The 27863-nt window shown below is 54.6% G+C and overlaps 1 protein-coding gene across 5 annotated transcripts; it reads left to right on the top strand.

The window, feature by feature from the left end:
• The first annotated feature begins 68 nt into the window (after nt 1-68).
• Nucleotides 69-27863, top strand: MFN2 (mitofusin 2). 5 transcript variants are annotated; one of them, XM_058719046.1, is made up of 20 exons: nt 69-298; nt 1518-1657; nt 2070-2137; nt 6306-6484; nt 9700-9835; nt 12961-13123; nt 13806-13930; nt 15078-15186; nt 15306-15413; nt 16456-16609; nt 16820-16887; nt 17034-17155; nt 19173-19299; nt 19687-19791; nt 20062-20164; nt 20618-20874; nt 21689-21844; nt 23280-23476; nt 24271-24405; nt 25820-27863. In XM_058719046.1, the coding sequence occupies exons 4-20, from the start codon at nt 6310-6312 to the stop codon at nt 25887-25889; spliced, it is 2310 nt and encodes a 769-aa protein (XP_058575029.1). In that variant the 5' UTR covers nt 69-298; nt 1518-1657; nt 2070-2137; nt 6306-6309; the 3' UTR covers nt 25890-27863. The 5 variants fall into 5 exon arrangements, with proteins under 5 accessions (XP_058575029.1, XP_058575028.1, XP_058575031.1 ...); XM_058719045.1 differs by having other exon boundaries at nt 2053-2137; XM_058719044.1 differs by lacking the exon at nt 2070-2137 and having other exon boundaries at nt 70-298.

Raw genomic sequence — 27863 nt, 5'->3', positions numbered from 1 at the left:
GCCCCCACGATGCAGCTGGAGTCCTTCTGCTGACGTCATTGGCTTGGGACGCCCCGGCGGTAAGCGAGCCCGCTGAGCCGCCTCTCGGGGCTCTCAGCCGGCAGGCCCCCTGACCCATAAGGAGTGATAGGGTCTAACCGCCTGAGCTCGGAGTCCACCGATTGATCAGGGCCAGGGCGGCAAACGTGCGGCGGCTAGTGACGTGCGCGACCTCCCTCCTCCTCCCGCCTCTCTCCGGGGTGGCGCCGTCTGGTGACGTTAGGGGCATGATGGCCGCCGCGAGGCCGGGAAGGTGAAGGTGAGAGGGCGAGCGCGCCGGAGGGGTGGGGACCCGCCCAGCCCAGCCCGGCGAGTCCTGAGCAGCCCGGCGGGGACCGGTGGGACGCTGGAGCCCCGGGAACTCGGGATCCGGGCAGGCGGGCGTCTCCACGCCCCGGCCTCGCTGCGGGGCCCTCCGCGGCCCTGAGAGGAGGGGGCGGGACGTGGGTGTCTGGACTGGGGGTGGGGTTCCTTGAGGTTCCTCGTTTCCCCCAGCCTTCCCACCTTCGCGGCCCCATTCCACCCCAGCCCTTTCTTCCTTTCGTATCCAGTCTTCTATATTTGCCAGCATTTACTCAGCACAAGATAAGTGCCCACGTTGACCACTGTGGCGCCCTGCCCTCTCCCACTTTGGGCACTTTCTGCGCTCAGGTGCAGTCACCTATTTTCTTGTTTGACTTCTCACCTGAAGGTAAGCCCCTTGAGGGCAGGTACTGATTTACCCATCCCTAACTTCAGCGCCTAGCGTGCACACAGGCACACAGACGATGCGGAATAATTTACTGTTTGTTTGCGTGAAGCCTAAACTGCCCATCCTCTATTGTAATCTTTCGTTGCCCTGTTTCTTCCATTTCTCCATCGTCTCTCTTTTCTTCCTCCCAGAAAGGCCTCTGATTATCACCCTTCCCACCCGGAAGGGTGGAGTGAGGCAGATCCACGAAGTTAAAAACAAGTGTGCTTTGGAGTCAAAGGGAGGTGGTATCTCAGTTCCTAGCTTGGCCACTTATTAGCAGTCTATAAATCTTTTAAGTATCCCAAGCCTCTGTTTGCCCCATAGAATTAAAAATTAAGTAAGATATATTTTACAGCATGTAGCACACACGGTCTTTCAATAAGTTCCACTTCTACTTCTCTTCCACACCCCCACCCACTCATCTCTAGTCCTCAGTTCCACAATCCTCAAGACCAGTCCTTGTCCTGGTCTGCTACCTCCTCTCCTCTCACCTCTCTGGACATGGACCTGTCTTTACCAGGGCTCCTGCTTCTCACCAGCACATGTTTGTGCGTCCCCGCGATTGTCCCCACACCTGTGTGTTGTGTTTTCCCCCAGGGCACTTCCTCACATACCATCCGAGTATGGGGCAATGACTAAGCTTCCCTCAGGGATGAGTTTGTTTGGCTTTAAACCTGGTTAAACGTGTTTTGCGCCCTTTTTTTTTTGCTGCTTGTTGACATGTCCCTTTTTTTCCCCCAATAAGTTGGAATTGGTGGAGTCAACACAATCAGTAGCCAACCTCAACCTGAGACAGGACAGAGGAGAATTCAGATTCTTTTCGTCTTTTTGACTCCAGCCATGCCCATGATGCCCAGCCTGTGAAGGTCTCTTACCATCCAAAAAGTAAGTGGTAGCTGGGACGTCTGGCACCCTGGATCTGGGTTGAGTGGAAAGGGGTATGTTCTGCTGGCTGTCCAGTGGCAGGTGTCATGGATGGGATGTCATCTTTGCTCAGAGCTGGAGTTTTCCAGTCTGTGCTGAAAAATAACTATGTATGTCCTTTCTGCTTCCATGGTTTTCACTGTTGGCAGAGAGAGCCTATTTAAAGGTTGACAGTTCAGAAGGTGGCTGGAATCTTTGGGCTCCCCGAAGAATTAGTCTCTGTCTCCCTTGTTCTCTGCTCTGCTGGCTCCTCCCTCCCTGTCTCTGCCCAGCAGAGACTGGCTCCTTATCACAGCTCTTCTGAGAGTCTGCTCTGCCCCTTTTACCCTGTATACTCTTTTGTTTCAATTTCTCAGCTTCTCCTCTGTTCCAGTTGTGCCAGCAGACGATCCGTGGACCTATTTTATTTTCCCTGCTAGGAGTTGCTGTGCATAAAACTGGGTAAGGAGGTGGTGTGGATTTAGGGACTGTGCTCGGGATCCAAACACACCATGCGGTGAATTCTCTACTGCTGTTTTCACGTGCGAGGCATCTAATACTCCTCAACTAATAAATAGCCTGGGTTGAGGCAAAGCTTTTTTTCAGTTTGGAATTGGGTTTGGTTCTGGTCTTAGGTTACTATCTGTTAATACTGTGCCCCTAGCACTTTTTTGGGGTGGGAGAGGGAAACGACCAGGATGAATGAGGCTTTCCCTGAAGGATGTTCCTCAGGATTTTAAAAACCGTTACGTAGCAGAACATCTTGTTTAGATACGTTTGTGAAATGCTGCGTTAAATGCAATTCAGCTAGTGTTTTTAGAACAGGCCTTTTTCCAGAGTCTTTGCTTTGGTCATGTGCTCTGATGGAGGATGACCGTGCCATATAGTGTTTTAGAAATTTTTTCTACTGTGGATCCCTTTTTACATGGAGCATTGGGTGCACTACATTTCTGTAGTGCCCACACTTTGGGAAATGCTGTCCTGAACTATCTGAAACCCTGACTTGAAGAGCACTTTGCGCCTGTCCCCCAGCTTGAAGCATGCCACTTAATGTGTAGCTGGTATCAGAGCCACTCTAACCTAGCTGTGCCCAGGGGACTGGACCTGCATGTCTGCAGTGAGCTCTGTGGTGAAGTAGGGACTATCAGGGCTTTCCAGAGGAGGAACAGGATCCCAGCTGCTTCCTACCACTCTGTTAGAGTAGGCAGCCAGCAGGCGAAGCCCTGAGATAGTGGGCCTTCCCCTCCGCCCCCCCCCCCCCATCTTGGCTTGTTTGTGTGTGTTCCGTAACTTGGGTCCATTTGTGCACATATGTATGTCCAGCTTGCTCTTTGAAGGATCAGATCCTGGGATCTGAAAGGTTTGGTCAACTCTCTTGATTCCGTGAGCTCCAAACACTAAGAAACAGATGCTTAGCCTAAAGCTGCTTTTTTTTTTTTTTTTTTTTTTTTTTCTTTTTTTTTTTCAACTTTTTTTTTTTAATTTTTTTTATTTATTTTTGGGACAGAGAGAGACAGAGCATGAACAGGGAGGGGCAGAGAGAGAGGGAGACACAGAATCAGAAACAGGCTCCAGGCTCCGAGCCATCAGCCCAGAGCCTGACGCGGGGCTCGAACTCACGGACCGCGAGATCGTGACCTGGCTGAAGTCGGACGCTTAACCGACTGCGCCACCCAGGCGCCCCTAAAGCTGCTTTTTAAGAAAAAAAAGTAGATGTGTGTATTCTAGGGATGGAAGGGGAAGAAGGCACTCTCGTGAAGGGGCATTCGCTAACTCATCCGTGTCTCTCACAGTTGTGGAGGAGGAAAGTAGACCTGGAAACAGGTCACGACTCTGTGTCTGGCGATCTTTCTGGAAGGTCACAGACTAGACGAGGAGACGGGGATTTAAAAACCATAAGGTTGCGTGTCCTCCTTGGAGACGTCAGGGAAGGCTTCACGGAGGGGTCACGCTACGGTTGGGTCTAGAAGGACAGTAGGAGTGTCCCAAATGGGTGAAAAAGAAAAGAGGATCCCAGGCCGGAAGCAGCACGTACAACACAAACAGGGAAACTCAGCTTGGGGGTTAACTGAGCCAAAGAAATCAGGCAGTTTGGATGGGTTGGAGGGAGGATCCCTGAGAGGGCTGGGGCATGCGGCTGCAGGCTGGGGGATGGTGAGAGCAGGTCAGGTCCTGGCCTGGCAACTCCGAGCACGTCTGTCTCGTAACCTTGAACCGCTAAGCTTTTCCTAGCGTGCGGGCCTTTGAATCTTGCACTTAGCGAACACTAGCACTTTTGGTTTCGGATCCTTTGGGCTGGCAAACAATGACCAGAACTTGAAAGCACATGCTTCTAAGAGCCCCACTGATCTCAGGGAGCTTTCTGCCTGCAAGCAAGTCACTTCTGGGGGTGGGCCCTGCTGTTCCTCAGCCCTGAGCAGACCTGTTCACTGGGTTCCCCGTGACGGTGGGGGAGCCGAGGATGTGTTGGTGGAGTCATCTCTGCCCTTCCCTGAAGGCTGGGTGTTGGAGGGGAGAGTTGCCCGATCTTGCTGGTGGAGTTTATCATTGTTGTTACTTCATAACACATAAAATCACCTTTTTTTAAATTTTATTTTTATTTTATTTTTTTAACATTTATTTATTTTTGAGACAGAGCATGAGCATGAGCAGGGGAGGGGCAGAGAGAGAGGGAGACACAGAATCCGAAACAGGCTCCAGGCTCTGAGCTCTCAGCCCAGAGCCCGATGCGGGGCTTGAACTCACGGACCGCGAGATCATGACCTGAGCCGAAGTCAGACGCCCAACCAACTGAGCCACCCAGGCGCCCCCATAAAATCACCTTTAAGTTTGTCCTGTGTCAGCCTGAGCTTTCTCCATCTGTGTGGCATCACTCTTGTCCTGCACATGAAGGATTCAAGGCTCTGAGGTTAAATAACTTGTTCAAGTTTACTTGGCCCAGAAAGAGTACGGTTTGAACCCAGCTCTGGTTCTGTCCCCTACAGCCGTGTCATGCTCCATCCAGATCCCTTTCCGTTTCCTTTTGATGCTTTTCTCTTTTTGCAGTCATCCCCCGTTCTCCTAGAGTCTTAACCTGCTGGGCCACGTGAAGCCTGATCCCAGTGCCTCTTCTGCTCTGGAGGAGGCAGGGGTGCTTTCTTCCCAATTCCCCTTCTCAGGGTTCTGTTGCCTCAAAATTCCTTGACGCCTTGACCCCCAGGCTAAGAAAAGTGCACAGCTGTAGCGATTTAAGGAGGAGGAAGGTAGAAATGGACAGTTACTTGTCTTTCTTATCTCCCTAGAAATCATTAACAAAGTAATTTGTAAGTTATGCAAAACATGTGGGTTGATATTTCCCTCTGAGTCTGTCTGTCTGCCCACTCTTTGGGATGATTAGATCCTAAGAACCAGTTTTCAGTCACTGTGCACTTTCTCTGGATGTTCTTTCTGCTTCTCAGTAACTTGTTCAGTACCTTTTGACACGCTTGGGAAATTTCTGGTGTATGTTCCCTCATGAGCTTTCTCATTTCCCAGATGCAGCGAGTGCTGAGTGCTGGCTCCCATGGAGAGCCCATGTTGCTATGATTAGGGTGGCCTGGGAGGGAGAATTTGCTGGGTGTTGGAGACGCAGAACCAGGCACACGCAGCTGTGTGGGGTTGGAGGGGCCTTTGTCCTTTGACATCCAGGATCTGAGGGCCCTGCTGGGGAAATAGCTCTGTGCATGGTGGGAACTCAGGGGCAGTGCACTTATGGGACCAGAGATCTCCAGCCACATCTGGATGCCACCTTCTCTGCTCTATCTGCTGCTTTTGACTTTGAGCAAAAATTTCTAAGGCTTTGGAACTCAGCTTCACGGCCCCTAGTATGTTACTGCTATTTGGAAAATATAGGCTGTAACGATTGAGGGCAAGAGAGCTATCTACCCCAAAACAGACTGCTGATAGGTATTAATAGTGTTATCACAGGAGGGGGGTTATGGATTTTCCCTTCAGTTCCCGCATTTTCTACAGTGCACACGCTTGCAGTGAAAGAGACCGATAAGTGTTTTTAAGTAAAGAGTGGATGCAGACCTCTCTCGCTTGAGTACCACCCTTCCTTGTCCACCCCCGACCACCACCAATACAAACAAAAAACCCGTTCAGGATCAGGGCCGTCGTGACCTGGATAGCAGAGTGGCCAGGGGAGGGTGGCGGGGGTCACTGACTTTGAGCATCACTTTGTTTTCACTGCTTTCAGTCATCCGTGCTTTTTCTTAGGTGGGTGATATGTAGGAAAGAAGTAGGTTTCTGTCACACTTTTCTGCCTGAGACCGAGAGGAGGGCTTCTCATGTGTCCCCTCGTGATCCCGGCCTGATTCCCTGGGAATCAAGGCTGGGTCTGCTGCTCTTCCACAGGCGGGGATCAGCCAGCGCAAGGCCTAAACCCAGAGCCCTGGCTCCAGCTGTCTGGGTGCCCACACGTCCTCGGCGGTCCCTTCCTACTCTTGAGGACGCCAGTCTTACCTTACCATCCTGGATCTAGTCCTGGAGGGCCCGTGTTCTTGATGGCCCCCAGAGCTAGCCCCAGGCCCCCCACGGCACCCCGCCACAGCCCTAGCAGAACGTCTAAACTGGGCATTCATGGGTTCACTCACGTTGTCTTTTCTTGCAGCGCGATGTCCCTCCTTTTCTCTCGGTGCAACTCCATTGTTACAGTCAAGAAGGACAAGAGACACATGGCCGAGGTGAATGCTTCCCCACTCAAGCACTTTGTCACTGCCAAGAAGAAGATCAATGGCATTTTTGAGCAACTGGGGGCCTACATCCAAGAGAGCGCCACCTTCCTTGAAGGTGAGACAGGCGGCCTGCTCAGCCGGGCCCACACCTGTCAGTTCCCATATGTAGGTGGGAGGTTAGAGGGGAGGGGAGGTAGAGCCTTGCTCCTGGGGAGCTCATCCCCAGGTAGGTTGTCACCTTCAGCACTGTTGTGCTTTGGGAACCATGTGGAACTGGGCTCCAGGGAGATCGGACCAGGAAAACTGGAGACCTGTCATGTAAGAATTCCGTGTATTCTGTATCATTTAATCGTGAGGGGTGGGTGAATCTCAGTCCCACGTAGAAGACAAGCAGATGGAGGTTTTTGAGATTTGCTCGATATCTTGTAAGTGGCACAGCAGGGCTCTACCAGGTATCTCTGACTCCTAAGCCCGGTGTTTTCCTCAGCCTGACTGTGCGGGTGTTGGTTGTCCCTGCCCAGGGTGTTCTTTCTCTGATATTTTTAGTCAGCGGGGCTATGGAAAGGAAACTTGCGTCACTGGCACCTTTTCCACTAGTTACTGATTTGAGCCCAGCCCCTGGTGCCTGCTCTATCAGCAGAGGAGGACAGGTTCCTGGGGCCCGCTCAGTCGATTTGCCAACCCCAGCCTCTGGTTTTCTGAGGCTCCCTCTCTAGAAGGTATACGTTAGCTCCTGTGTCTGGGATTGTCCATCCAGACCCAGTAGCTGAGTCTCATCTGCCCTTGGTTTCCTTGTTTGTGAAAGAGGCGCTCAAGCGAGACCAGGGCTTTTTAAATTCTAGTCCGCAGAGCTCTCCGTGTTCAGTGGAAACGGCACAGGGACACGCTTCACCGTCTGCTTTCCACTAGCGTGGCTTGGCTTCGGGTTGGTTTTTGTGACAGGCTCCTTCTTAAGGCTCCCTTTAGAGAGAGGGAATGTTTTCAGTACTGTGGTCTGAATGTTTGCATTCCCCCACATTCTCATGTTGGAACCCTAAGACCCAATGTGATGGGGTTCACAGGCGGGACCTTTGGGAGGTGATTAGGTCACGATGGGGGAGCATTCGTGAAGGAGATTAGTGCCCTTATGAGAGACCCCACCAAGCTCCCTGGCCCCCTTCTGCCACATGAGGATACAGTGAGAAACCTGTGACCTGGGAGAGGGCCCTCCCCTAACCGGGCCAGCGTCCTGATCTGAGCCTTCCAGTTCAGAACTGGGAACAGTACGTGTCTGTTGTGTATGACCCGCCTAGTCTGTGCGGTTTCATTGGAACAGCCTGAGCAAACCAAGACTGAGAACGGACTCTCTGCCCTGCCCCTGGCGTGGTGCTTGATGCAAGAGAAGGTGGTCCCCACATACTTGTTAACGTGAAAATCCGAGTTTTACAGTTAGAAGACTGGTAGCTGAAGTTATTCCAGTTCACGACCCGTTTGTTTGGCAGTAACTCGGGGTGCACCTGGCTCTGTGCGCGCAGAGATGGGGCAGACCAGGTCACTCCTTCCAGAGCTCCGGCTGACCGTCTGTGATGCTCTGACTCACTCACTTTGATGGTGCCGTGGACGAACACGTGCTTAATGAAGGGGTCTGTGCGCTGGCATTAGGAATGGCTGTTTTGGTTCTTGTTCTTGTGAGACTAGGAGGCCTGTCCTGTTGGTGGGCCGCAGGGGAAAGAGCTGGAGTGCTCTGGGTATGTGTTTGGGCCTGCCCTGGCTAGGGACGGGGATGGTGGCCACCTGGTCAGTCTTCTGGCTGTTTCTTTTAAATGTGGCCACTCGCTTGAGAGCCCAGCTCCTTTCAGGAGCGTTGCAGAAGCCACGCCCATGTGCCCCTATGAAGGAGGAGGGGTGATGGGTCTGAGACTGCGGTGACCAGGAGACCTGGGAGGCCTTGGCGGTTTGGTCACTTCCCCTCATGGCATCATGCAGGGGAGACTCACCCGGTGGTCTCTGAATGCCGCCTGTGGTCACCAGTACCCTCGTCGTCTTGGGTTGCCGTAGCAGAAATATCACACGCTGGGTAGCTTATAAGCAACAGGAGCTCACTTGTCACGGTTCTGGAGGCTGGCAAGTTCAGAGTCCGGACTCTAGCAGATTGGGTGTCTAGTGAGGGCCAGCTTCCTGGATTGCTGTCGTTTCCTGTGTAACATCCCAGGTAAGCACACGGCAGGAGTTAGCTAGCTCTCCGGGTCTCTGATAACGGCACTAATCTTAGTCATGAGGACTGCACCCTCATGACCCATCACCTCGTGGGGGCATAAACATTTAGTCCGTTGCCGCGAGCGTGTGCCGAGGGACCAGGCGCCCGTGTACTCCGCCAGCTGACACGCCTTCCTGGTACAAGACTAGATGGGGTGGGGCCGGACCTTGCTCATTTGCTTCTGTCATCCATTGCCTATCTGCCTGTCAGAGCCACTGGGAAAAAGCAGTGCAGTGATCCCAGTACCCACTGGCTTAGCAATTGTGGTGCACCTGCTGAGTGCGGGGACTGCACAGTTTGGCTTTCATGTGGGAGATGATGCACTTGAACTAGACGGTCACACCATGGTGAGGTGAGCGCTGAAGTACAGGGTGCTTTGGGAGCACAAACAAGGGGCTCTCACTCAGGTTGGGGGAGTCAGGGAAGGCTTCCGGGGGCTGTGCAGTCCATGCTAGACGAGGCTAAGTGGGAGTGAGCCAGAGCCCCCCAAGGCAGCGCCTCTGTGCATCGGCGGGGGGAGGGGGAGGGGTGCACTGAGCAAAGCCCAGAGTAACCGGAGGCAGCATGGCGAGGGTGGGGACGTGCCGTGCAGGATGGGGCTGGCAGGAGGCCCTACTGGAGCAGTAGGCAGGGCCGGTCAGGAAGGGCCTCATGAAGGTGCACAGGGTCCCGTCCTGGCTCCGAGTGTGGGGCAGGTAAATGACGAGGATGGGGTGAGACTGTGTTTGAAAGGTGATCAGAGCAGTGCCTGGTGTGTAGGGAACACTGTTTGGTAAGTAAAACGCCTGGAAGTGACAGCAGGGAACATTCTAGTGCTCAAATGGACATCGTTCATTCATCCTTGCGGCAGTCGCAAGAGGTGGGCACTGCTCTTTGTTGTGAGAGTCGGGAGTCTAAGACTGGGCTCCGTCGCCTGAGGTCGCACAGCTGGGAAGAGGTGGCAAAGCAGTACTTCCTTGCTCTGGAGCCCGGGTGTCTGCGCTGCGGCCCCCAGCAGGGAGGTTGCCCTTCAGCGGGCAGTGGCGGGGAGCTGCGGCCAGGGCCTCTGTCCCCCGCGGACAGAGTGGTGACCCATGTTCCGTCTCCACCTCCAGACACCTACAGGAATGCGGAACTGGACCCCGTTACGACAGAAGAACAGGTCGTGGACGTCAAAGGCTACCTGTCCAAAGTGAGGGGCATCAGTGAGGTGTTGGCCCGGCGGCACATGAAAGTGGCTTTTTTTGGCCGGTAAGTCTGTGAAGCTGTCACACCTTCTTCCTGCCTGGGGGGGAGGGGGGCGCTTGTGCAGCCTCGCAGTCTGAGTACCTCTTCCTCCTGTTTAAGTTTTTAATGGTGGCAAAATACACATGACGTTAAACCCATTGTCACGATTGCTCTTAAGTCTATAGTCTGGTAGTATTTACTATGTTCACGCTGTTGTGCAGTCATCACCACCGTCCATCTCGAGAACTTCTTCATCTTGAGAAACTGAAACTCTATCCCCATGAAACACTCGCTTTTGTCCTCCCGGAACCCCCACCCCTGCCCCAACCTCTGGCAGCCACTGCTTTGCTTTCTGTCTCTATGGATTTGACTCTTCAAGGAACCGCCAATAAGTGGAATCGTACGGTGTTTGTCCCTTTGTGACTGACCTCTTCCACTTAGCATAATGTCCCCAGGTCCCCTCTGTTGTGCGCTTCGGGATGGCCTTCCTTTTTCAGGCTGAATAACATGCCACCGTGTGTATAGACCGTATCTTGTTTATCCGTTCATCCAGAACGAACACTTAGGTTGTTTTTACTTCTTGGCTGTTGTGAAGAATGCTGTATGAACGTGGGTGTACAGATATCTGTTCGAGACCTTCCAGTGCTCTGGGTACATGCCCAGAAATAGAATTCCTAGATCGTATGGTAGTTTCATTTTTAATTTTTTGAGGAACCGCCGTGTTGTTGTCCTTAGCGACCGCACCGGTTTCCAACCCCCCCGGGAGTGCACGGGGCTCCTCCTCATGGGTGTGAGGTGGAATCTCATCGTGGTTTTGATTTGCATTTCTCTATTAATTAGTGATGCCTAGCATCTTTTAATGTGCTTCTCGGCCATTTGTGTATCTTCTTTGGAGAAATGTCTGTGCCGGTCCGCTGTCCATTTTTAGATGGGGTTGTTTGTGGGGTTTTTGTGAGGTGTGAGAGTTCTGTATATAGCCTGCATATTAACCCCTTACTGGATACATGATTGTAGATGTGTCCTCCCATTCTGTGCGTTGCCTTTTCACTCGGTTGGCTGTGTGCTTTGATGCCCAGAAGTGTTTCATTTGGATATAGCCCAATTAAGTTTATTCCTACTTCTGTTGTCTAGACTTTTGCTGTCCTGTCCAAGGAATTGCTAAATCCAATGTCGTGAGGCTTTTCTTCTGTTTTCTTCCAAGAGTTTTACAGTTTTAGCCATCAGATCTCCTTGTTACACTTTGAGGTCTAGTGGACACTAGAGGTTCTCCAGTTCTCAGCAGACCCTGCACGTCCTGCAAACTGAACCCAGCTCTGACACTGTCTACCCGGAGGGAGCATTAGATCCTGCAGGTTAAAGGCCCAGTCCCCAAGACGGGCCTCGTTTCAGATGCCATTTGGAAATCTGTGCTTTGGAGTGACTGGCAGTCACTGGCAGTGACATGGAGGTTCCCATGACTCCTCCTCAAGTTTGGCTAATTAGCTGGAGCTGCTCACAGAGCTGGGGAAACAGTGACTCACACTTACTGTTTTGGTGTAAAGGATACAGAAGAACCAGCAGGTGAAGAGGGGCACAGGGTGAGGGCCAGAAGCGCTACCCTCCAGGCTTATGGATGTCTTCGTCAACCCGGAAGCTCATCAGACCTCATTGTTCAAGATTTTTATGGAGTTTAATCCACAGGCCCTTCCTCTTTCCTGAAGTAGGTGGGTGGGGCTGAAAGTCCTAACCCTCTAATCGCTTGGTCTTTCTGGTGACCAGTCCATTTTGAGAGTAGGGGCCCCAACCTCCGTCCCCTCATTAGCATAGACAGGTGTGCTCAAAAGGGGCTCCTGTGAATGACACAAGACACTCCCGTTGCTAAAATTCCAAGGATTTTAGAAGCACTGTGCCAGTAAAGGGACAAAAACCAAATGTATTTCTTATGTTTAATCTTTAAAAAGATTAGAATCTAATAAAGGGAACAAAGACACCTGGACAGGTTGGATGCTATGCACATAGCAGTGGCCGGAGGAATAGGCACTCTGCCTTGAGTCTTGCCCCTAATGGCCTGTGACTTTGTTACTGAATCCCAAGTTCGGCTCCCCATCCCTCGAATGACCAGTACTCGAGAGATGAGTATTGAGGGGTACCTGGGTGACTCAGTTGGTGAAGCCTCTGACTCTTGATTTCGGCTTAGGTGTTCAGGGGTTTGAGCCCCGCGTTGGACTCTGCACTGTCAGAGTGGAGCCTGCTTGGGATTCTCTCCCTTTCTCTCTGCCTCTCTCTCTCTCTCTCTCTCTCTCTCTCTCTCTCTCTCTCTCAAAATATATAAGTAAGCTTAGAAAAGATGAGTATTGATAGGAAAGGAATATGCGCTTGATTTAGGAGGCTGGCCACGTGGGAGGAAGGTGGACTGTTACCCAATAGCCAACTCCTCAGTTTCTGTGTCGCCATGAGGGTTTTAAATTTTTTTTTTTTTAATGTTTTTATTTATTGTTGAGATGCAGACAGAGCATGAGCAGGGGAGAGGCAGAGAGAGGGGGAGACACAGAGTCCGAAGCAGGCTCTGGGCTCCGAGCTGTCAGCACAGAGCCCGATGCAGGGCTCGAACTCACGGACTGTGAGATACCTGAGCCAAAGTCAGACGCTCAACTGACTGAGCCACCCAGGCGCCCCAGTGAGGGTTTTAAAGGGACGAGGGTCGTTCATCAGTGAGGGGGTGCAGGGGCCTTTAACATTTCGATTCTGTACAGATTTAGTGGCTCCTGTTTGCAGCTTTCAGTGCTCAAGGGTTGTGCAAGAGATCTGACTCCTGTGACACGCGAGGAGTCTCTCTTCTCCTTCTAGAGAGGAATGTAGGATTAATAGGTAACAGAGGGAAGGTTAGTAAATCAATCGCATGCACTTAGCACCCCTGTTAAAGATTACCACGCTAGTTACCAAGATTAGGGTGGCCCCTGCGGGTAGGTTTGCAGCGATGACCTGGGAGCACATCATGGGCACAGGCCAGAGGTGTTTGTCCATCCGTTTGCATAAACACAGAGTGCTCGCTCCCCCTGTCTGGGTCCTGGTGCCACTGCAGAGACTCGGGCTCCCAGGCCGGCAGCTTCCGTGTGGAAGCCTGCGAGGCAGGTACGGGTGGCCTCCCTGACGGCCGGTTGTCCTCGCAGGACAAGCAACGGGAAGAGCACCGTGATCAATGCCATGCTCTGGGACAAAGTTCTGCCCTCAGGGATCGGCCACACCACCAACTGCTTCCTGCGGGTAGAGGGCACAGACGGTCACGAGGCCTTCCTCCTCACAGAGGGCTCAGAGGAGAAGAGGAGCGTCAAGGTGAGGGTGCCGTGGCGGGGACCGTGCCGGGGGGGGTGTGCTGGCGGGTTGAGTCTGGGCGTAGACCAACCGGGACGTCCACTGTGACCGGGCGGTCAGCACCTCTAAGGAGAGGGTGGTGCCCGTGCGGTGGGAAAAGGGAAGGCCTGTCAGAGCTGAGCTTGGGCAGGTTTGAGAGCTTCCGGGCGGGTCTGAAGAGCATCAGGAGGCTCCAGTTCCTGTGTTGCCAAGCAGGCCGGTGGCTCTTCTCCTTGCTCAGAAGAGTGCGTGTGCCTCGTTTTCTGGGCTGTTGCTACAGGGCGACTCCTGCACTTGTCCCGTGGTTCTTAGTCAATAGCCTGTGGCTGGTCCGTTGTTATTTTTCTGAGAGCCGCTGGCATTCTCGTTTGGGGCCAGAAGCTCCTTTCGGTTCGTGGAGAACTCATCAGTGCAGAATAACTGCAGCTTTAGGACAACAGCCAAGAAAGCAGCCTTTGAAAGGAGTGAAGAGTAGTTGTTTCTTATTGGCTCTGCCCGGCCCTTGGCTTTTCCGTGTGAAATGAAAGGAGTAGGGAAGCAGACCAGGCCGCAGCACTGGGCCACTGAGCCCCGCGTGCCAGGCGGCACGGGCAGGCCGGCGGCCAGCGAGTCTTCCTCAGCTCCGGTCTTTCTTTCTTTCGTTCTTTTCCTCCTCCCCCGTCAGACTGTGAACCAGCTGGCCCATGCCCTTCACCAGGACGAGCAGCTCCATGCTGGCAGCCTAGTGAGTGTGATGTGGCCCAACTCCAAGTGCCCACTTCTGAAGGATGACCTCGTGCTTATGGACAGGTAAGAGGGAAGGTGCCTCCGTAGGAGGTCCACACTGGGCCTCTCCGGGTTTCTTTCTCTGCACCCTCCAGCCAGGGTCCCCTGGGGCCTGTTTGGCGCTCTGCTTCTCGTGCGGCCTTTCCTACTGGCTCAGCCAAATCCTCCCGCCTCCTGGATTTCCCCGGGTCTGGCTGCTGTAGCCGTTGGCATCAGTGCCCTGGAAATGTCCCAGTGACGATCCATAAAGACAGATGGGAGGGAGGCCCAAAAGTTGAGGAGGTTCTCAGCTGTAACCCGAGGTTGGTGCATGTATTAGGGTTGGGAGCTTGTGGTGTTGGGGTCCGTGTGGTATTTTATTTCTCTCGAAGGAACACTTTGGGGCAGGTCATAACTGTCTTGAGAAGTACGGTACCGTAGTGCTTATTGGACTCACAGAAATATAAAATTTCACCTTAATTGCGTATCTGCAAAGCGAAATTACAAACCATTATTAAAAAAAAATTTTTTTAATGTTTGTTTTTGAGAGGGAGAGACAGAGTACAAGTGGGGGAGGGGCAGAGAGAGAGGGAGACACCGAATCCGAAGCAGGCTCCAGGTCCTGAGCTGTCAGCACAGAGCCCAATGTGGGGCTCGAACTCACCAGCTGTGAGATCATGACTTGGGCCAAAGTCGGACACTTAACAGACTGAGCCACCCAGTTGCCCCACAAGTCATTATTTTTAACGTTTTAATTTTATTTTCTTTCAATGTTTATTTTGAGGGGGAGAGAGAAAGAGAGAGAGCAGGGGAGGGGGAGAGAGAGGGGGAGAGAGAGAATCCCAAGCAAGCTCCATGCTGCCAGCGAGGGGCTCAAACTCCTGAACCATGAGATCATGACCTGAGCCGAGCTCAAGAGTCAGATGCCTAACCGACCGAGCCACCCAGGCGCCCCAAACCGTTGTTTTCATAAAAGTGATACACGGGTGGAACAAAACACAAAACATATTTTCAGACTATCAGGAAGGATATGAAATGAAAAGTAATTATCCCTCCAGTAAAGGCCAGGCCCGATTTCTCTCACACCTGTAACTTTCTCCTCCTTTGCCTGGCTGCCTCAAGTCTGTACAGAGCAGGAAGACTAGGGCCCGAGGTCTGCGTGCCTCATGATGCTTTACCCCGTCACCTCTAGCCCTGGCATCGACGTCACCACAGAGCTGGACAGCTGGATTGACAAGTTTTGCTTGGACGCCGACGTGTTTGTGTTGGTGGCCAACTCAGAGTCCACCCTGATGCAGACGGTAACCCCTCCACCTTTTCCCACACCCCTGGACCCCAGCTGAGCGGGCAGGGGGTGCGTGTGGCTGACGACCTTGGCCAGCACAGCCCCTCCTGTACTGAGGTCTTTGTCCCCCGTCAGGAGAAGCAGTTCTTCCACAAGGTGAGTGAGCGCCTGTCCCGCCCGAACATCTTCATCCTGAACAACCGCTGGGACGCGTCCGCCTCGGAGCCTGAGTACATGGAAGAGGTGAGTAGCTCTTTAGTCGTCACTTTGGGACCATGTCCACCCAGAGCCTCTCCGTGGGCTCTCCGGCCACATTGGGCCTGTGACCGACTTCTTCACTAGAGATTTCCCAGGTGTTCCCTGGGGTCACTGTGGTGTCTTCTGAGGGCTTTAGGAACACTCCCTTCACTTCTGCTCACTTCCCCTGCTCCCTCTACTCTTCCAAAGGCTGTCATCCAGGCCTGAAAAGCGTCCCCACCGCATCAACCACACCCTTGTTTGAGGCCAGTGCTCACTTCAGTTCCTAAAGAGTTACTCGTTATAGAACAGGCTCAGCTTTCAGAAGACGTCCAGGAAAGAAGCTTCAGGGAGGAGCAAAGAATAATTGATTCTTACTGGCAAATCCTCTAGTTCTTTACCTTTTTGCATGAGAGGAAAGGAAAAGGAGTAACAGACTGGTAACATGGGACGATGAGGCGCGCGGCCCGCCGGCTCATGCTGGACAGTGATGGGGAAGCTCCTTGTCTATGAGATGCGTGTAGCAGAGTTCTTGGAAGGAGGAAATCTGCCGACTTGAGGAAAGCACCTGCCAGTAGAACCTGAGGATTTCAGAGCTAGAAGGGATTTCCCGGTGGCGTCCACTGATCTTATAAACGAGGCCCTGGGAGGACTCGGCTTGGCAGGGTGAAGCCCAAGTTTAGGTTTCTTGGCTCCGGGTTCCTTTCCTTGTGGGCACCAAAGTGAGATGCCGTGTGGGTTTTAACAAGAGGTAGTTTGGGGCAGGTCTAGGCATTTCTGCTTGTATGTGCATAAAATATTTGTGGCAGCCTGTGCCCCAAGAAACCTCCATGACGTGGGTTCTGGGGAACTTGGTGGCTAGAGAACAGCGATAGTGGGAGATGATTCCTCATGTGTGTGGGAGGTGTGTGTTTGTACCTGTGGAATACTGAACCATGTGACTACCTTACCTCTTCTTTAGAAGAGAGGTAGTTCGGGGCTGTGGGCTCCATTGGGAGGGGCCGCTGGCACCCACCTGGTCACACCCGCCCATCTGCTTGGGCTTCAGGTGCGGCGGCAACACATGGAACGTTGTACCAGCTTCCTGGTGGATGAGCTGGGCGTGGTGGACCGAGGCCAGGCTGGAGACCGCATCTTCTTTGTGTCTGCCAAGGAGGTGCTCAACGCCAGGATCCAGAAGGCCCAGGGCATGCCTGAAGGAGGTACGATGGAACAGACTTCCTTTTCCCTGATGGTTGAGACATCTGGCTTGTGCTCAGCCCGTAAAGATGGTTCTGATGAAGAGCCTTGAGGGAGAAGCTCTTTGCTTCTCCGCCAGTGTTTAAGCCAAGTGCCCCGTCGGCTTGGCTTTGGACGATGTTACCATTTCCTTCTGCTGTTGTTTCCGGACTAATATGGTGTAATTCTCCTAGGGGGCGCTCTTGCAGAAGGCTTTCAAGTGAGGATGTTTGAGTTTCAGAACTTTGAAAGGAGATTTGAGGTGAGCCCTTTGAGTCCAGCGTTTGATTATTCTGTGCCTCCCCGGCACCCGCCAGCCATGACCCTGGCAGTGAACGCCAGAGCCTCGCCTGGGGCTGGTGGACCCCAGTGGCCTCCGCCTTCCTCAGCACCTCTTGTCTGTTCCAGGAGTGCATCTCCCAGTCTGCGGTGAAGACCAAGTTCGAGCAGCACACGGTCCGGGCCAAGCAGATCGCGGAAGCGGTGCGTCTCATCATGGACTCCCTGCACGTTGCGGCACAGGAGCAGCGGTAAGAACCCGGCACCGCGTGCCCGCAGAGGGCAGGGCTGGGAAGGGATCACTCACCCCAGCCCGGGGACTTGCCGGCAGAGCTGAGTCTCTGCGGTGCCACCGGGACTAGTGAGATCCCCAGGGAGCAGCCTGGCGAGGATGGCCATTGGGTGGGTATCTGGTCATCCCACGTGGTCTGTGTGGTGGTTCTTAGAAGTGTTGCCCCACAAGCCCGATGCTGGAGGCCTCAGCCGACACCATACTGAGCATGGCAGCGTTTCTCAGAGCTAGAGGCAGGAGACGTGGATTTGGTTTTTTTAAAGATTTTATTATAAGTAATCTCTACACCCATCGTGGAGCTTGAGCTCAGTCCCCAGGAACAAGGGCGCATGCTCCACTGCACTAAGCCAGCCAGGTGCTCCCAGGGCACAGTTTTTTAAAAATAACTTTTTTTTTTTTTAACGTTTGTTTATTTTTGAGAGAGAGAGGGAGGGAGGGAGAGAGAGAGAGAGAGAGAGAGCGAGCGAGCTTGAGCAGGGAAGGGACAGAGAGAGAGGGAGACACAGATCCAAAGCAGGATCCAGGCTCTGAGTTGTCAGCATAGAGCCCGATGCGGGGCTCGAACTCACGAACCGTGAGATCATGACCTGAGCTGAAGTCAGATGCTTAACCGACTGAGCCACCCAGGTGCCCGTTTTTTGTTGTTGTTGTTTTGTTTTGTTTTTAATAGAAATTAAAATATGGGAAAATACAGAGAATAACGTAAAAACATCTTGCTTTCTTTAGTGTTTGCTTTATATTATCCTAAAGTTGAAATGAAACAAAAAACATCAAATACCCTTTGAGTCTTCAGCCCCTCCCCCACTGTCACCCTGCCCACTCCTCAGAGGCAATGACAGCCATGAATTTGGTGTGTAGCCCCATCATCCATTTAGAAAGTACTTTTGCATAAATCCTGAAGAGTACATAATCCTGCTGTGGATGTGCCTCAGGCATGTGGACAGGGTGTCGTACTGAACGTGTCAGGACACCTTGTGTTTTTTTCCACTTGGCTTTGGTTTTGTTCCCTATCCCTTTCAGGTAACACAGAGCTGGTGACACAGAGTTGGTGTTTCTATTAACTGAGATAGAGCATCCCGTTGACAATATACCTCATTTTCCCATGGGTTGATTTTTATTTTTGTTTATTTTTTGATATTTATTTGAGAGAGAGCGAGAGAGAGAGAGCGTGTGCACGCACACCTGTGCAAGCAGGGGAGGGGCAGAGAGAGAGGGAGAGAGAGAGAATCCCAAGCAGGCTCTGCGCTGTCAGCACAGAGCCGGACGTGGGGCTCGATCTCACGACTCTGGGAACGTGACCTGAGCTGAAACCGAGAGTCGAACGCTTAACTGATCGAGCTACCCAGGTGCCCCAGCCAATGGATTCGTTTTTAGATTTAATTCTTTTCTGTTGCAAACCCTGTTGCAGAGGACACCGGTTCAAGTGGCCCCTTGTGCACATTTGTATGAGTATGTCTGGGAGCTTAACTCCTGGAGGCAGAACTGTTTCGTCCTAGGGTGTGTGCATTTTCAGTTTTAGCGTTTTCCTCTGATGCCCTCTGAGACGTCTGAACACGTCCCCAGTTCCCCCGCGGTGCGTGCTGGGACTGTGCGTTCCCCGAGCCTTACCGGCACTTCAGACTTGGTGATTTTTGCCAGGCTCCTGCCTGCGTAGAGCAGTGCCTCTTTTTAATTTCATTTCCCCGATGACTAGCGAGGCTGAGCTTTTTTTTTTCCCGGATTAATGAGCAGAATCTGTTCTAAACGCCCCCCTCCCCCCCTCCCCAAGCATCCTCCTTGGTCCCCCACCACCTCTTCCCAGCTGGCAGACCTAAGGGCACAGGGCTGGTGCTCGGGAACGGGGAGAGCATGCTTCTGGGCACCGTCTGACATTGCTGGGACCCCAGCTGGGGCATGTGCAGCCTTCCTGGCGTCCCCTCGCTCCTCCGCTTGGTCGGGTGGGGACCCGCTCCTGAGCCCAGCGCGCTTTCTCTCAGGGTCTACTGCCTGGAGATGCGGGAAGAACGGCAAGAGCGGCTGAGGTTTATTGACAAGCAGCTGGAGCTCCTGGCGCAGGACTATAAGCTGCGGATTAAACAGATCACGGAGGAGGTGGAGAGGCAGGTGAGGATTGTGGAGGAAGTACTCTGGGCGATCTGGACTGCCTAGGAGTGTCCAGGGTGCTGGCGGTTTCTCGGCCTTCCAGAAGGAAGTTGTGGCCCTGACTGGAGCGGGCGCATAGCCTCCCCTGGGCTCCTTGGCCCCTCGTGTGACCCTGGGCAAGTCCCTGTGCTCTGGGCCTCCCCTGCACATCTCCGAGGAGCATTTGCCCGCCATTCGGACATCCCTTCTCCCTCAAAAGCTTTCCTGCCGTAGGGGAGCTGAGAAGACCGCTGGCTTGTGGTGAAGCTTATGCGGTCTGCGAGGACTCGTTAGGCTCTCCTGGTACTGCAGGAGGGAACCAGGCTCACCTGCCCTCCATGCTTCACGGTACGCCTCCCTCTCCCGCAGGTGTCCACTGCGATGGCGGAGGAGATCAGGCGCCTCTCTGTGCTGGTGGACGAATACCAGATGGATTTCCACCCTTCCCCAGTGGTCCTCAAGGTCTACAAGAACGTGAGTCGTGAAGCAGCAGGTGTTCTGCACGGGGACTCACTTTAATCCCTTGGGCCGCTGGGTGGAATTGCCACGTGACAGTGACTCGGCCCCTGCTGTTCTGCGTCAGGGTCCCTCAGCCAGGGAGATAGGACCCAGGCTCCACTCCGCGTTCCGCGGTCACCTGCTGGGTGCGGGCTGACCAGCCTCAGGCTTCCTTGTCCCCTGGGTCCCCAGAACGAACTCCTGACGGGGGCGTTGCCTCTCTGAACCTCTGCCTCCCTGTTGCAGGAATTGCACCGCCATATAGAGGAAGGACTGGGCCGGAATATGTCCGACCGCTGCTCCACAGCCATCACCAGCTCTCTGCAAACCATGCAGCAGGACATGATAGGTCAGTGGGGACTTGAGACTGGGGCTTTGGGTTGCCCAGCGGTCAGCTTTGGAGACCAGTCCACAGAAATAATGGCCTCTCCTTGTCTGTCACTCTTGACGATGAGTCTGTCCGGTATCCTCAGGTTCTTGGGGTGTGTGGAGCCTGTGTTCCACAACACAGACTCGGGGAGCTGGGTTGAGTTACCACACGGGACTGTCACAGGCTGAGAGTTTGGCCTGTCCTTAAATTCACCCGAGGCATAAACGTCAGCAGGTGTTGGAGCCTCGGTCCACACACCCCAGGGGCCAGCTGGCCTGCCTCTTGGGAGGGGCCCTTGTGGCGCCACAGGCCATTCCTGCAGAGCGGTCCGCGTCCTCGGCGGAGGCTGGCACGGCCTCCCTTTCGAGGCTGGACCCCGCTGTGGCACAGGGCCGAGCCGATGCGCTTTCCCCTCGTTTGTGTTCCCGACAGATGGTTTGAAACCCCTCCTTCCTGCGTCTGTGCGGAGTCAGATAGACATGCTGGTCCCTCGGCAGTGCTTCTCCCTCAGCTACGACCTGAACTGTGACAAGCTGTGTGCTGACTTCCAGGAGGACATCGAGTTCCATTTTTCACTCGGGTGGACCATGCTGGTGAATAGGTTCCTGGGCCCCAAGAACAGCCGCCGGGCCTTGATGGGCTACAGTGACCAGGCAAGCAGTGTCCCGCACCCTTGGGTGTCGCCAGAGGTCAGTCTGCACCTGTCTCCAGACCTAGGAGCCATTCTCAGGGGGTTCCCTGCGGTTTCAGCCGCGGCACGTGTGCTACCACACCACGGTCCGGGTTTTTGCCACAAATCCACGTAGCCTTGACTTAAGCACCGACATCTGCGGAATTAAAAACGTTAGCTGAGTTTTTTTTCTAACGTATATCAAATGAAGCGTGTGACTTGTGAATATAGATGATTTAAGTCTATCCACATACCACCGTTTTAGAATTTAGATTTTTAAAAAAATTTTTATTTTTGAGAGAGAGAGCACGCATGCGCAGAAGCAGGGGAGGGGCAGAGAGAGAGGGAGACACAGGATCCGAAGCAGGTTCCAGGCTCCGAGCTGTCAGCACAGAGCCCGACGTGGGGCTTGAACCCATGTGCTGTGAGATCATGACCTGAGCCGAAGTCGGCCGCTTAACTGACTGAGCCACCCAAGCGCCCTTAAAATTTAGATTTTTAAGACCACTCATGTCTCTACCTGTCGAACTCACGTGTGTACTGAGCCTGGTGCACACCCCCACTTCGGGGGAATTGTACCGAGGCATTGGGGGCTGCCACTTCTCGCGTTTTGTGGGGTCCCCACAGTGCTCACCTTGGGGCTGGCAGGTCTGTTACGAAGCTTCAGTCCTTCCTTGCTGCACGCAAAGCTTAATTTTCTTTTTGCCCTTTTGGAAACCGAAGAGCCGCTCTGTGTCCCTGTCCCAGGACCCCTGGTCCTGAGGGTCACTGAGGACTCTGTTGAACCAGAGACCTGTCACATTCTTCTTACCCCTCCTGTCGTGTCTTTTCAGGTGCAGCGCCCCATCCCCCTGACGCCAGCCAACCCCAGCATGCCCCCGCTGCCGCAGGGCTCCCTCACCCAGGAAGAGCTCATGGTTTCCATGGTCACCGGCCTGGCTTCCCTGACGTCCAGGACCTCCATGGGCATTCTCGTTGTCGGAGGCGTGGTCAGTGGGTAGCCCTGCCCGGGAAGGGTGGGGGCTGGAGGACAGGCGGGTGGGGCCCGAGGGGCACGGTGCTGGTCAGGGTCCCCGAGTCCACACAGCGGCGTTTTCACGCCCACCGGCGGCTTCTCATGGTGGTCTCTGGCCTCGGGAGCTGTGCGGCCTCAGCCTGAGCTTCGGCGTGTTGGTCATTGACTTCTTGAAGTGTCAGCTGACGTGACGTTCAGACGGCACCGCTCCCGTGTGACAGAGGAGGAAAGTCTGGGTGGCTCGCCAAAGACAGTTAGGATTGGAACTCTGACCTGAAGGCCTCTGCTACGTGACAGGCTTCGGGGAAGGGACCCGAGAAGGTGACAAAGCTGGAGTCCAGACAGGTGGGCGTGGCCAGGAGGTGAGGAAGCCCAGAGCGAAACTGGCAAGGGTTTAAGACAGAGAGACCAGGCTGGGCCTTGAACCCTTGTGTGTCTGTCCCCTGGTTTTCTTGACCTTTCCTTTCCACTCCAAAGCCTGAGATCGCAGGCTGCCTTCTTGGTGACTGGGGTACTCCCCACGTCCTGACGCACGACACACTGCGGCCAGGACACTTTCACCCTGAGTTTGCTGGGGATGTGGGCTCGCTCTCTCTGCTGTGGTCGTTCGAGCTGTAGAGTGGTGGCAGATGTGACAGGGACAAAACTGCTGGGGATTGTGCTCTCAGCTCGGAAGACTGGGGTGGACACAGCTGAGGCCCCTTGCTCTCCGTCTCCACAGACTTGGCGTGCCGTGTGGCTTTTTTCAGACGGTGACCTGGCAGAGGGTCGTTAGCTGAGGCCCCGGTACTCGGTGGTCATGGGACCCTGTCAGATAGCCCATTTTACCCAAACAACCCTGAGACCTGGAGAGACCATCAGGCCTCTTTTGGGAGGAACGTGTGTAAAGAACTTGGCGTGGGTTTCAACCAGGACGGCAGGTGGCACTGACGCCTTGATTTCTGGCTCCGTGTCCCGTGCTTTTTGTGACCGCGCTGCCTCGAACTAAAGTGTCACGGACCAGAGCGACAGAAGCCACCCTCTGAGGAAAGACGTGAGGAATTCTACTCGTCAGTGTCCTCAGGATGGAATGTCACTTTAGAGCACCTGCTTTTGTCCTTAGGGATTCTGCGTGTCTGGTTTCATGCTTCTGGTGCTAGTGCCTCCTCCGCTACTCCCAACGCTCCCCTACCCCCCACACTCCCCTAACCGCCACTCCCCTACCCCCACCTCCTAGCACAAGTCTTCTCGCGTGACCAACGCTGAGTTACCCTGTTTCTGAATTAGGTTCCTGCCCTTCTGGCCTCCGTGGGATCAAAGAGGTGTGGAAGGAGGCGTTCTGAGGAGAGACACAAAGGCTCTTTGGGGCCCTTGGGAGAGGCATGGGGGCGGCAGAGGGTCCACATCGGCTGATCGCTGTGCCTCTGCAGGTGTGGAAGGCGGTGGGCTGGCGGCTCATTGCCCTGTCCTTTGGGCTCTATGGCCTCCTGTATGTCTACGAGCGTCTGACCTGGACCACCAGGGCCAAGGAGAGGGCCTTCAAGCGTCAGTTCGTAGAATATGCCAGCGAGAAGTTACAACTCATCATCAGCTACACCGGCTCCAACTGCAGCCACCAAGTCCAGCAGTGAGTCCACCGCGGGGCTGGGGCCGGCTCCTTTGCTTCAGAACTTCCCGCTAGCTTCCCTCGGACCTGCCCCGGAAACCACTGGATCCCAAGCATCATCTGACACTGGCCTTCAGCCGTGCAGTGTCAGCTCTGAGACCAGGGATGGGGAGAAAGCTGTTTCCGGGGACACCCTATGCCCGGGACCAGTTAGGCCTCTGTTCCCCCAAGGGAGGGAGATGCGGGCGGACGAGGGACGTTACTTGTAGTGTTTTTTCAAGGTCTGTAGGCAGAGCTTTGAAATTCTAAGACCCGGCCCTGTCTTCCTGGCACGGCTTTGGGCAGGAGGGGGCCAGGCTGCTTGCCTGGCTAGTCGGGGCGGGAGGAGTGCCGGCCTGCCTTCCTCACACTGCTGCGTGGTGGGCCCCTTGCTCGCACCTAATTTTTCATTTTCTCTGTGAACCCTTTGAAGTAGACATTGTTTGTGCGGGCGTCTCCTTTTTCCAGATGGGAAAACCGAGGCTCGAGGGGCGGTCCCTTTTCCCCTGCCACTTGGTGATTAGCGGCAGAGCTGGGATCTGAATCCCCGCCTGCTGTGCCCCAGGCAGGGTGCTCCTGGGTCTCTCACTGTGATGACGCTGAGCGTGTGTGGCGTCCTTGGTCTGGGCAGCGGGCGGAGAAGATTCTGCCATACCGGCGTGGTGCAGGGCAGAGCTGCCAGCGGCTGACCGATGGGCACCAGGTGGATCTAGCCAGTGCCCGTGTTCTGCAAACCAGCCACGTGGCCCCGTTGATCCCGACTCTCTCCCACTCAGGGAACTGTCTGGGACCTTTGCCCACCTGTGCCAGCAAGTTGACGTCACCCGGGAGAACCTGGAGCAGGACATCGCCGCCATGAACAAGAAAATCGAGGTTCTCGATTCACTTCAGAGCAAAGCAAAGCTGCTCAGGTGAGGTCGCCCTGGGAGGCCGGAGGCGGTGGGCTCCGGTGTGCGGCCCGGGCGCGGCGGTGTTTGGCTGCTTGTCTGTGTCTTGCGTGGACGTGAACTTCACTCCGCGTGAGCTGTTTGCATCTGCTGGGTGCCAGATACGGTGCCAGCGCTGGACGTTCGACAGGATGTAGAGTTACTGCCCTGCGGACGCTCTCCGTCGGGGCCTTGGCGGAGGAGGAGCCGGGCGGAAGGGAGCCGTGAAGGGAACCGTGAAGGGACCGCTCACGGGCACCTTCTCCTTCAGCAGCACCTCAGGCACTTGACGGGCGCCGTGCCGCTCACCCGTCCGTGTCCCTGCAGGGTCGTGTCACGTATCTCCGTTTTCTAAAAGGGGAAATTGCAGCCTCCAGGAGTTAAGTAACTTGTCTGGGGTCCCACAGGCAGTGGCGAGGCCGGGAGGAGAGGATCCAGGTGTGCGTGGCTCCAGCACCCCGGGACACTCCGCACGTTCGTGGTCTTTCTCTGTCTACTGTGCACCGGGGTCTCTGGGCTGGACCCGCCACATGCTTTACTCCATTTCTCTGGGTGCAGGGAAGGGGCCATGTCGGCATTTTTACCCGTCGGAAAGCTGGTCAGGCAGCTGGTGACGGGCAGAGCCCCCACTGGCACCCAGGTCCGTGCGGGGTCCCTGTGGAAAGTCGGAGCTTCTGTCCAAGCTTTGCTGGGGGAGTCAATCTAAGGAGCCAGAGGCCTGGGTTCTGGCCCAGGCACTTGTGTTTGGGCGGATCACCGAGCTTTCTTAAGTCTCATTGTTTTCGTCTGTAAAATGGAGCGAGATTTCATGGCAGAGCCACAGAGCTGAACCAGAAAGCGCTCCGCAAAGGTCCTCAGCCCGCTCAGCCTGAGATAACATCAGCACCCGGGGACCCTGCGCTTCCTGCTCCCGCCCCTGACGTCAGTGCCAGCCCCTGGGCAAACGGTGGACTTTCCCGGGCTGATGTGCCCTCCCCGCCCACTGCCCTGGGCGAGTCAGTTTCAAGGACCCCTTGGCGGTGGGGGCGGGGAGGTGGTCGCCGATGCCCCTGCTGCTCATAGCCAACAAGGACGGGGTGAGCCCGTATGGGCCGCATATCCAGCAACTCGACCCCCCACCGACAGGAAAACTGACTTCAGGACAGTTCAGGGGCCTGCCTGTGGTCAGGTGAAGCGGACATGGGGCTTGAATGTCAGACAGGCCTTACTTTTGGCTCCACGGCTGACTAATCGTGATTGTGGGAAGTTATGTCATAAGTTCTCTGGGTCTCTTTCTCTCACCTGCAAAGTGGGGGTTATCAGAGGAGTAAATGAGGCTATGAGTCCAGTGTCCTTAGAACAGCACTCGGTGTCACCTGTCGGCAGCTGTGAGCGCTACAAATGAACCCTTTCTCCGCAGGAACAAAGCCGGCTGGTTGGACAGCGAGCTCAACATGTTCACGCACCAGTACCTGCAGCCCAGCAGATAGTGGGCAGCCTGGCGCCGCAGCCCGCCTGGGGAGGGCCCGTGCTGTGTGGCCCCCACCGGGGCCCCGGGCAGCTCCCGTCCGGTGCTGCCACCCTGAGAGCGAAAGCACCCCCGTCTCATACCATTTTGAGCCCCTGAAACGCTAGTTTCCCCCCCCTTTGCCTGCCGTTGCAGGAAGATCTTCAGGCTCGTACCCCTAAAGGAGACTTTTTTTTTTTTGATCATGACCGTGGACCGCATGGTACCGAGGAGTCGAGTCTTTGCTCTGTCGGGTGCACTTGACTGAGATTCTTTTGAGTGCTCGACAAGGTCTCGGGATCTGCCGGCCCCGCGGGACTCCCGGTCGGTGCCTCCGAGGGCGTCAGGCAGACCCCGTCCTCCAGCGACACTAACCCCCGACCACACGTCCGCTCCGCTCCACGCTCCACGCTCCACGCTCACAAAGAAGGGTCGCCCGAGGGAGGGTGGGATTTCTTCCCCGATCGCACTGGAACGCATTTCCGGAAGGGCTGCTGCCTGAGCGTCAGTTTGGTTTTTCAGCTTCTGAGCTTCGCTGCATCGGCAGAGCGGTTCCCACACGTCTTGGAGGCAGAGATTGGGTTGGAGGCCGAGGGGGGGGCCTTGTGCCATGAGGGGGTGGGAAAGATGTTGCAGAAGCCGGGGTGGGGTCGGTGGCCGAGGGGAGGGGCGTGTGGAGAGAGCAGGTAGCTGGTACCGTGTTGAGGAGGGGCTTGGCCTCCCTTCTCTTCACTATGTCCCTTGTTCTGTTTTCAGTCTTTAGCCTGTGTAGCCTGGTTTTATTATTGGTCATAGGTGGGTTGGTCCAGAGCGTTAGAGGATGTAGCAGAAGGCAAGATGGCGGAGGGAGGGGGGCGCCCCGTCCGGGATGGTTGGAGAATGTGGAGTCCACGGAGAACAGGGCTGTTTGACCTTGCCCTGTGAGGGGCTCACAGGCTCCGAGAGCTCGCACGGTTAGCTTGATCGCATCCCCGTTATGCCCCTTAAGAGGTGTTCCCACCCCCCACCTTGGCCCAGGCTGCCCTTGGCCACCAGTCAGTCCTCCTGACTAAGTCTCCTGTGCCGCTGAGGCTGCAGTTGGCCGAGAGACAGTGTGGGAAACCCAGCAGCCACCCTCCCTGACCCCCAGAGCCTCTTCCCCTCATCAACCTCGTGTGGACTTTGAGAAATGTTTCCTGTTGAGTTTGGGATCGTTACTGGTTGAAGAGGGGGCAGGTTCCTGTCCCCAGGGCGTTAACTGGGGCAAGCAGCCTCTGCAGCTCAGGTCGGAGAACTTCCTAGAAACCAGAAAGCTCTCTCTCCCAGAAAGAGGTGGGGCTCTGGCACAGAGGTGGGGCCTGTCCTCCTGAATCCCCCCGCCCCCCCGCCCTCCAGCTTCCGGGAAATGAGTTGGTGGCCTCTGCTCACTGGTGGGTGGCCACGCAGGTGGCCTCTTCTCCAGGTGCCTGCTTGTCTTTCAGACCTTCAGCGGACGGCGTGTGGGGCAAAGTGGTGGGTGTTGCCTCGACGGTCACATGGCAGGAGGATGTTCTGAGCTTTTTGCCAGGCCTGGATGGTGGTCACTTCACAGCGTGTCAGGAGAAATCAATGTCACACGATTCCAATGAACTTTGTGCTTTTTGGGGGGGAATCATTTTTTTTATTTCAAATAACTAAACATGAATTTTTTTGAATGTAGCCCCTGGGCGGTGAATGGAATTTTGAGTTTCTTATACAATGAGTAAAATTAAGTTTATCCCACTGAGGGAAAGACTCTGACCGAAGTGTGGCAAAAAGCACTTTAATTTCATGCTGCTAACTTTGTTCCCTGTCTTTACGTTCATTTGCTGGAGTGTGAGACGTGCTTGACACAGTGAGTTTTTCCTCCGATGTATTTAAGGTGGTATATTTGCCTGAACTGCTCCTGTATCGTTGCCGATAACATTGGAACTAAAATAAAACCTAGTTGGAAACCCTC

Source organism: Neofelis nebulosa, chromosome 2 (genome assembly GCF_028018385.1).
Source record: "Neofelis nebulosa isolate mNeoNeb1 chromosome 2, mNeoNeb1.pri, whole genome shotgun sequence".
In the NCBI taxonomy this organism is placed as follows: Eukaryota; Metazoa; Chordata; class Mammalia; order Carnivora; family Felidae; genus Neofelis; species Neofelis nebulosa.
This window is presented reverse-complemented; position numbering and strand designations above follow the sequence as displayed.

Excerpts from the sequence above, each read along its gene's own strand:
- MFN2 (XM_058719046.1), top strand. The coding sequence starts at position 6,310 with ATGTCCCTCCTTTTCTCTCGGTGCAACTCCATTGTTACAGTCAAGAAG. Across the intron at positions 19,300-19,686 it reads CGGAGGAGGTGGAGAGGCAG|GTGTCCACTGCGATGGCGGA; the intron begins GTGAGGATTGTG and ends CCTCTCCCGCAG. Across the intron at positions 20,165-20,617 it reads CATGCAGCAGGACATGATAG|ATGGTTTGAAACCCCTCCTT; the intron begins GTCAGTGGGGAC and ends TGTTCCCGACAG.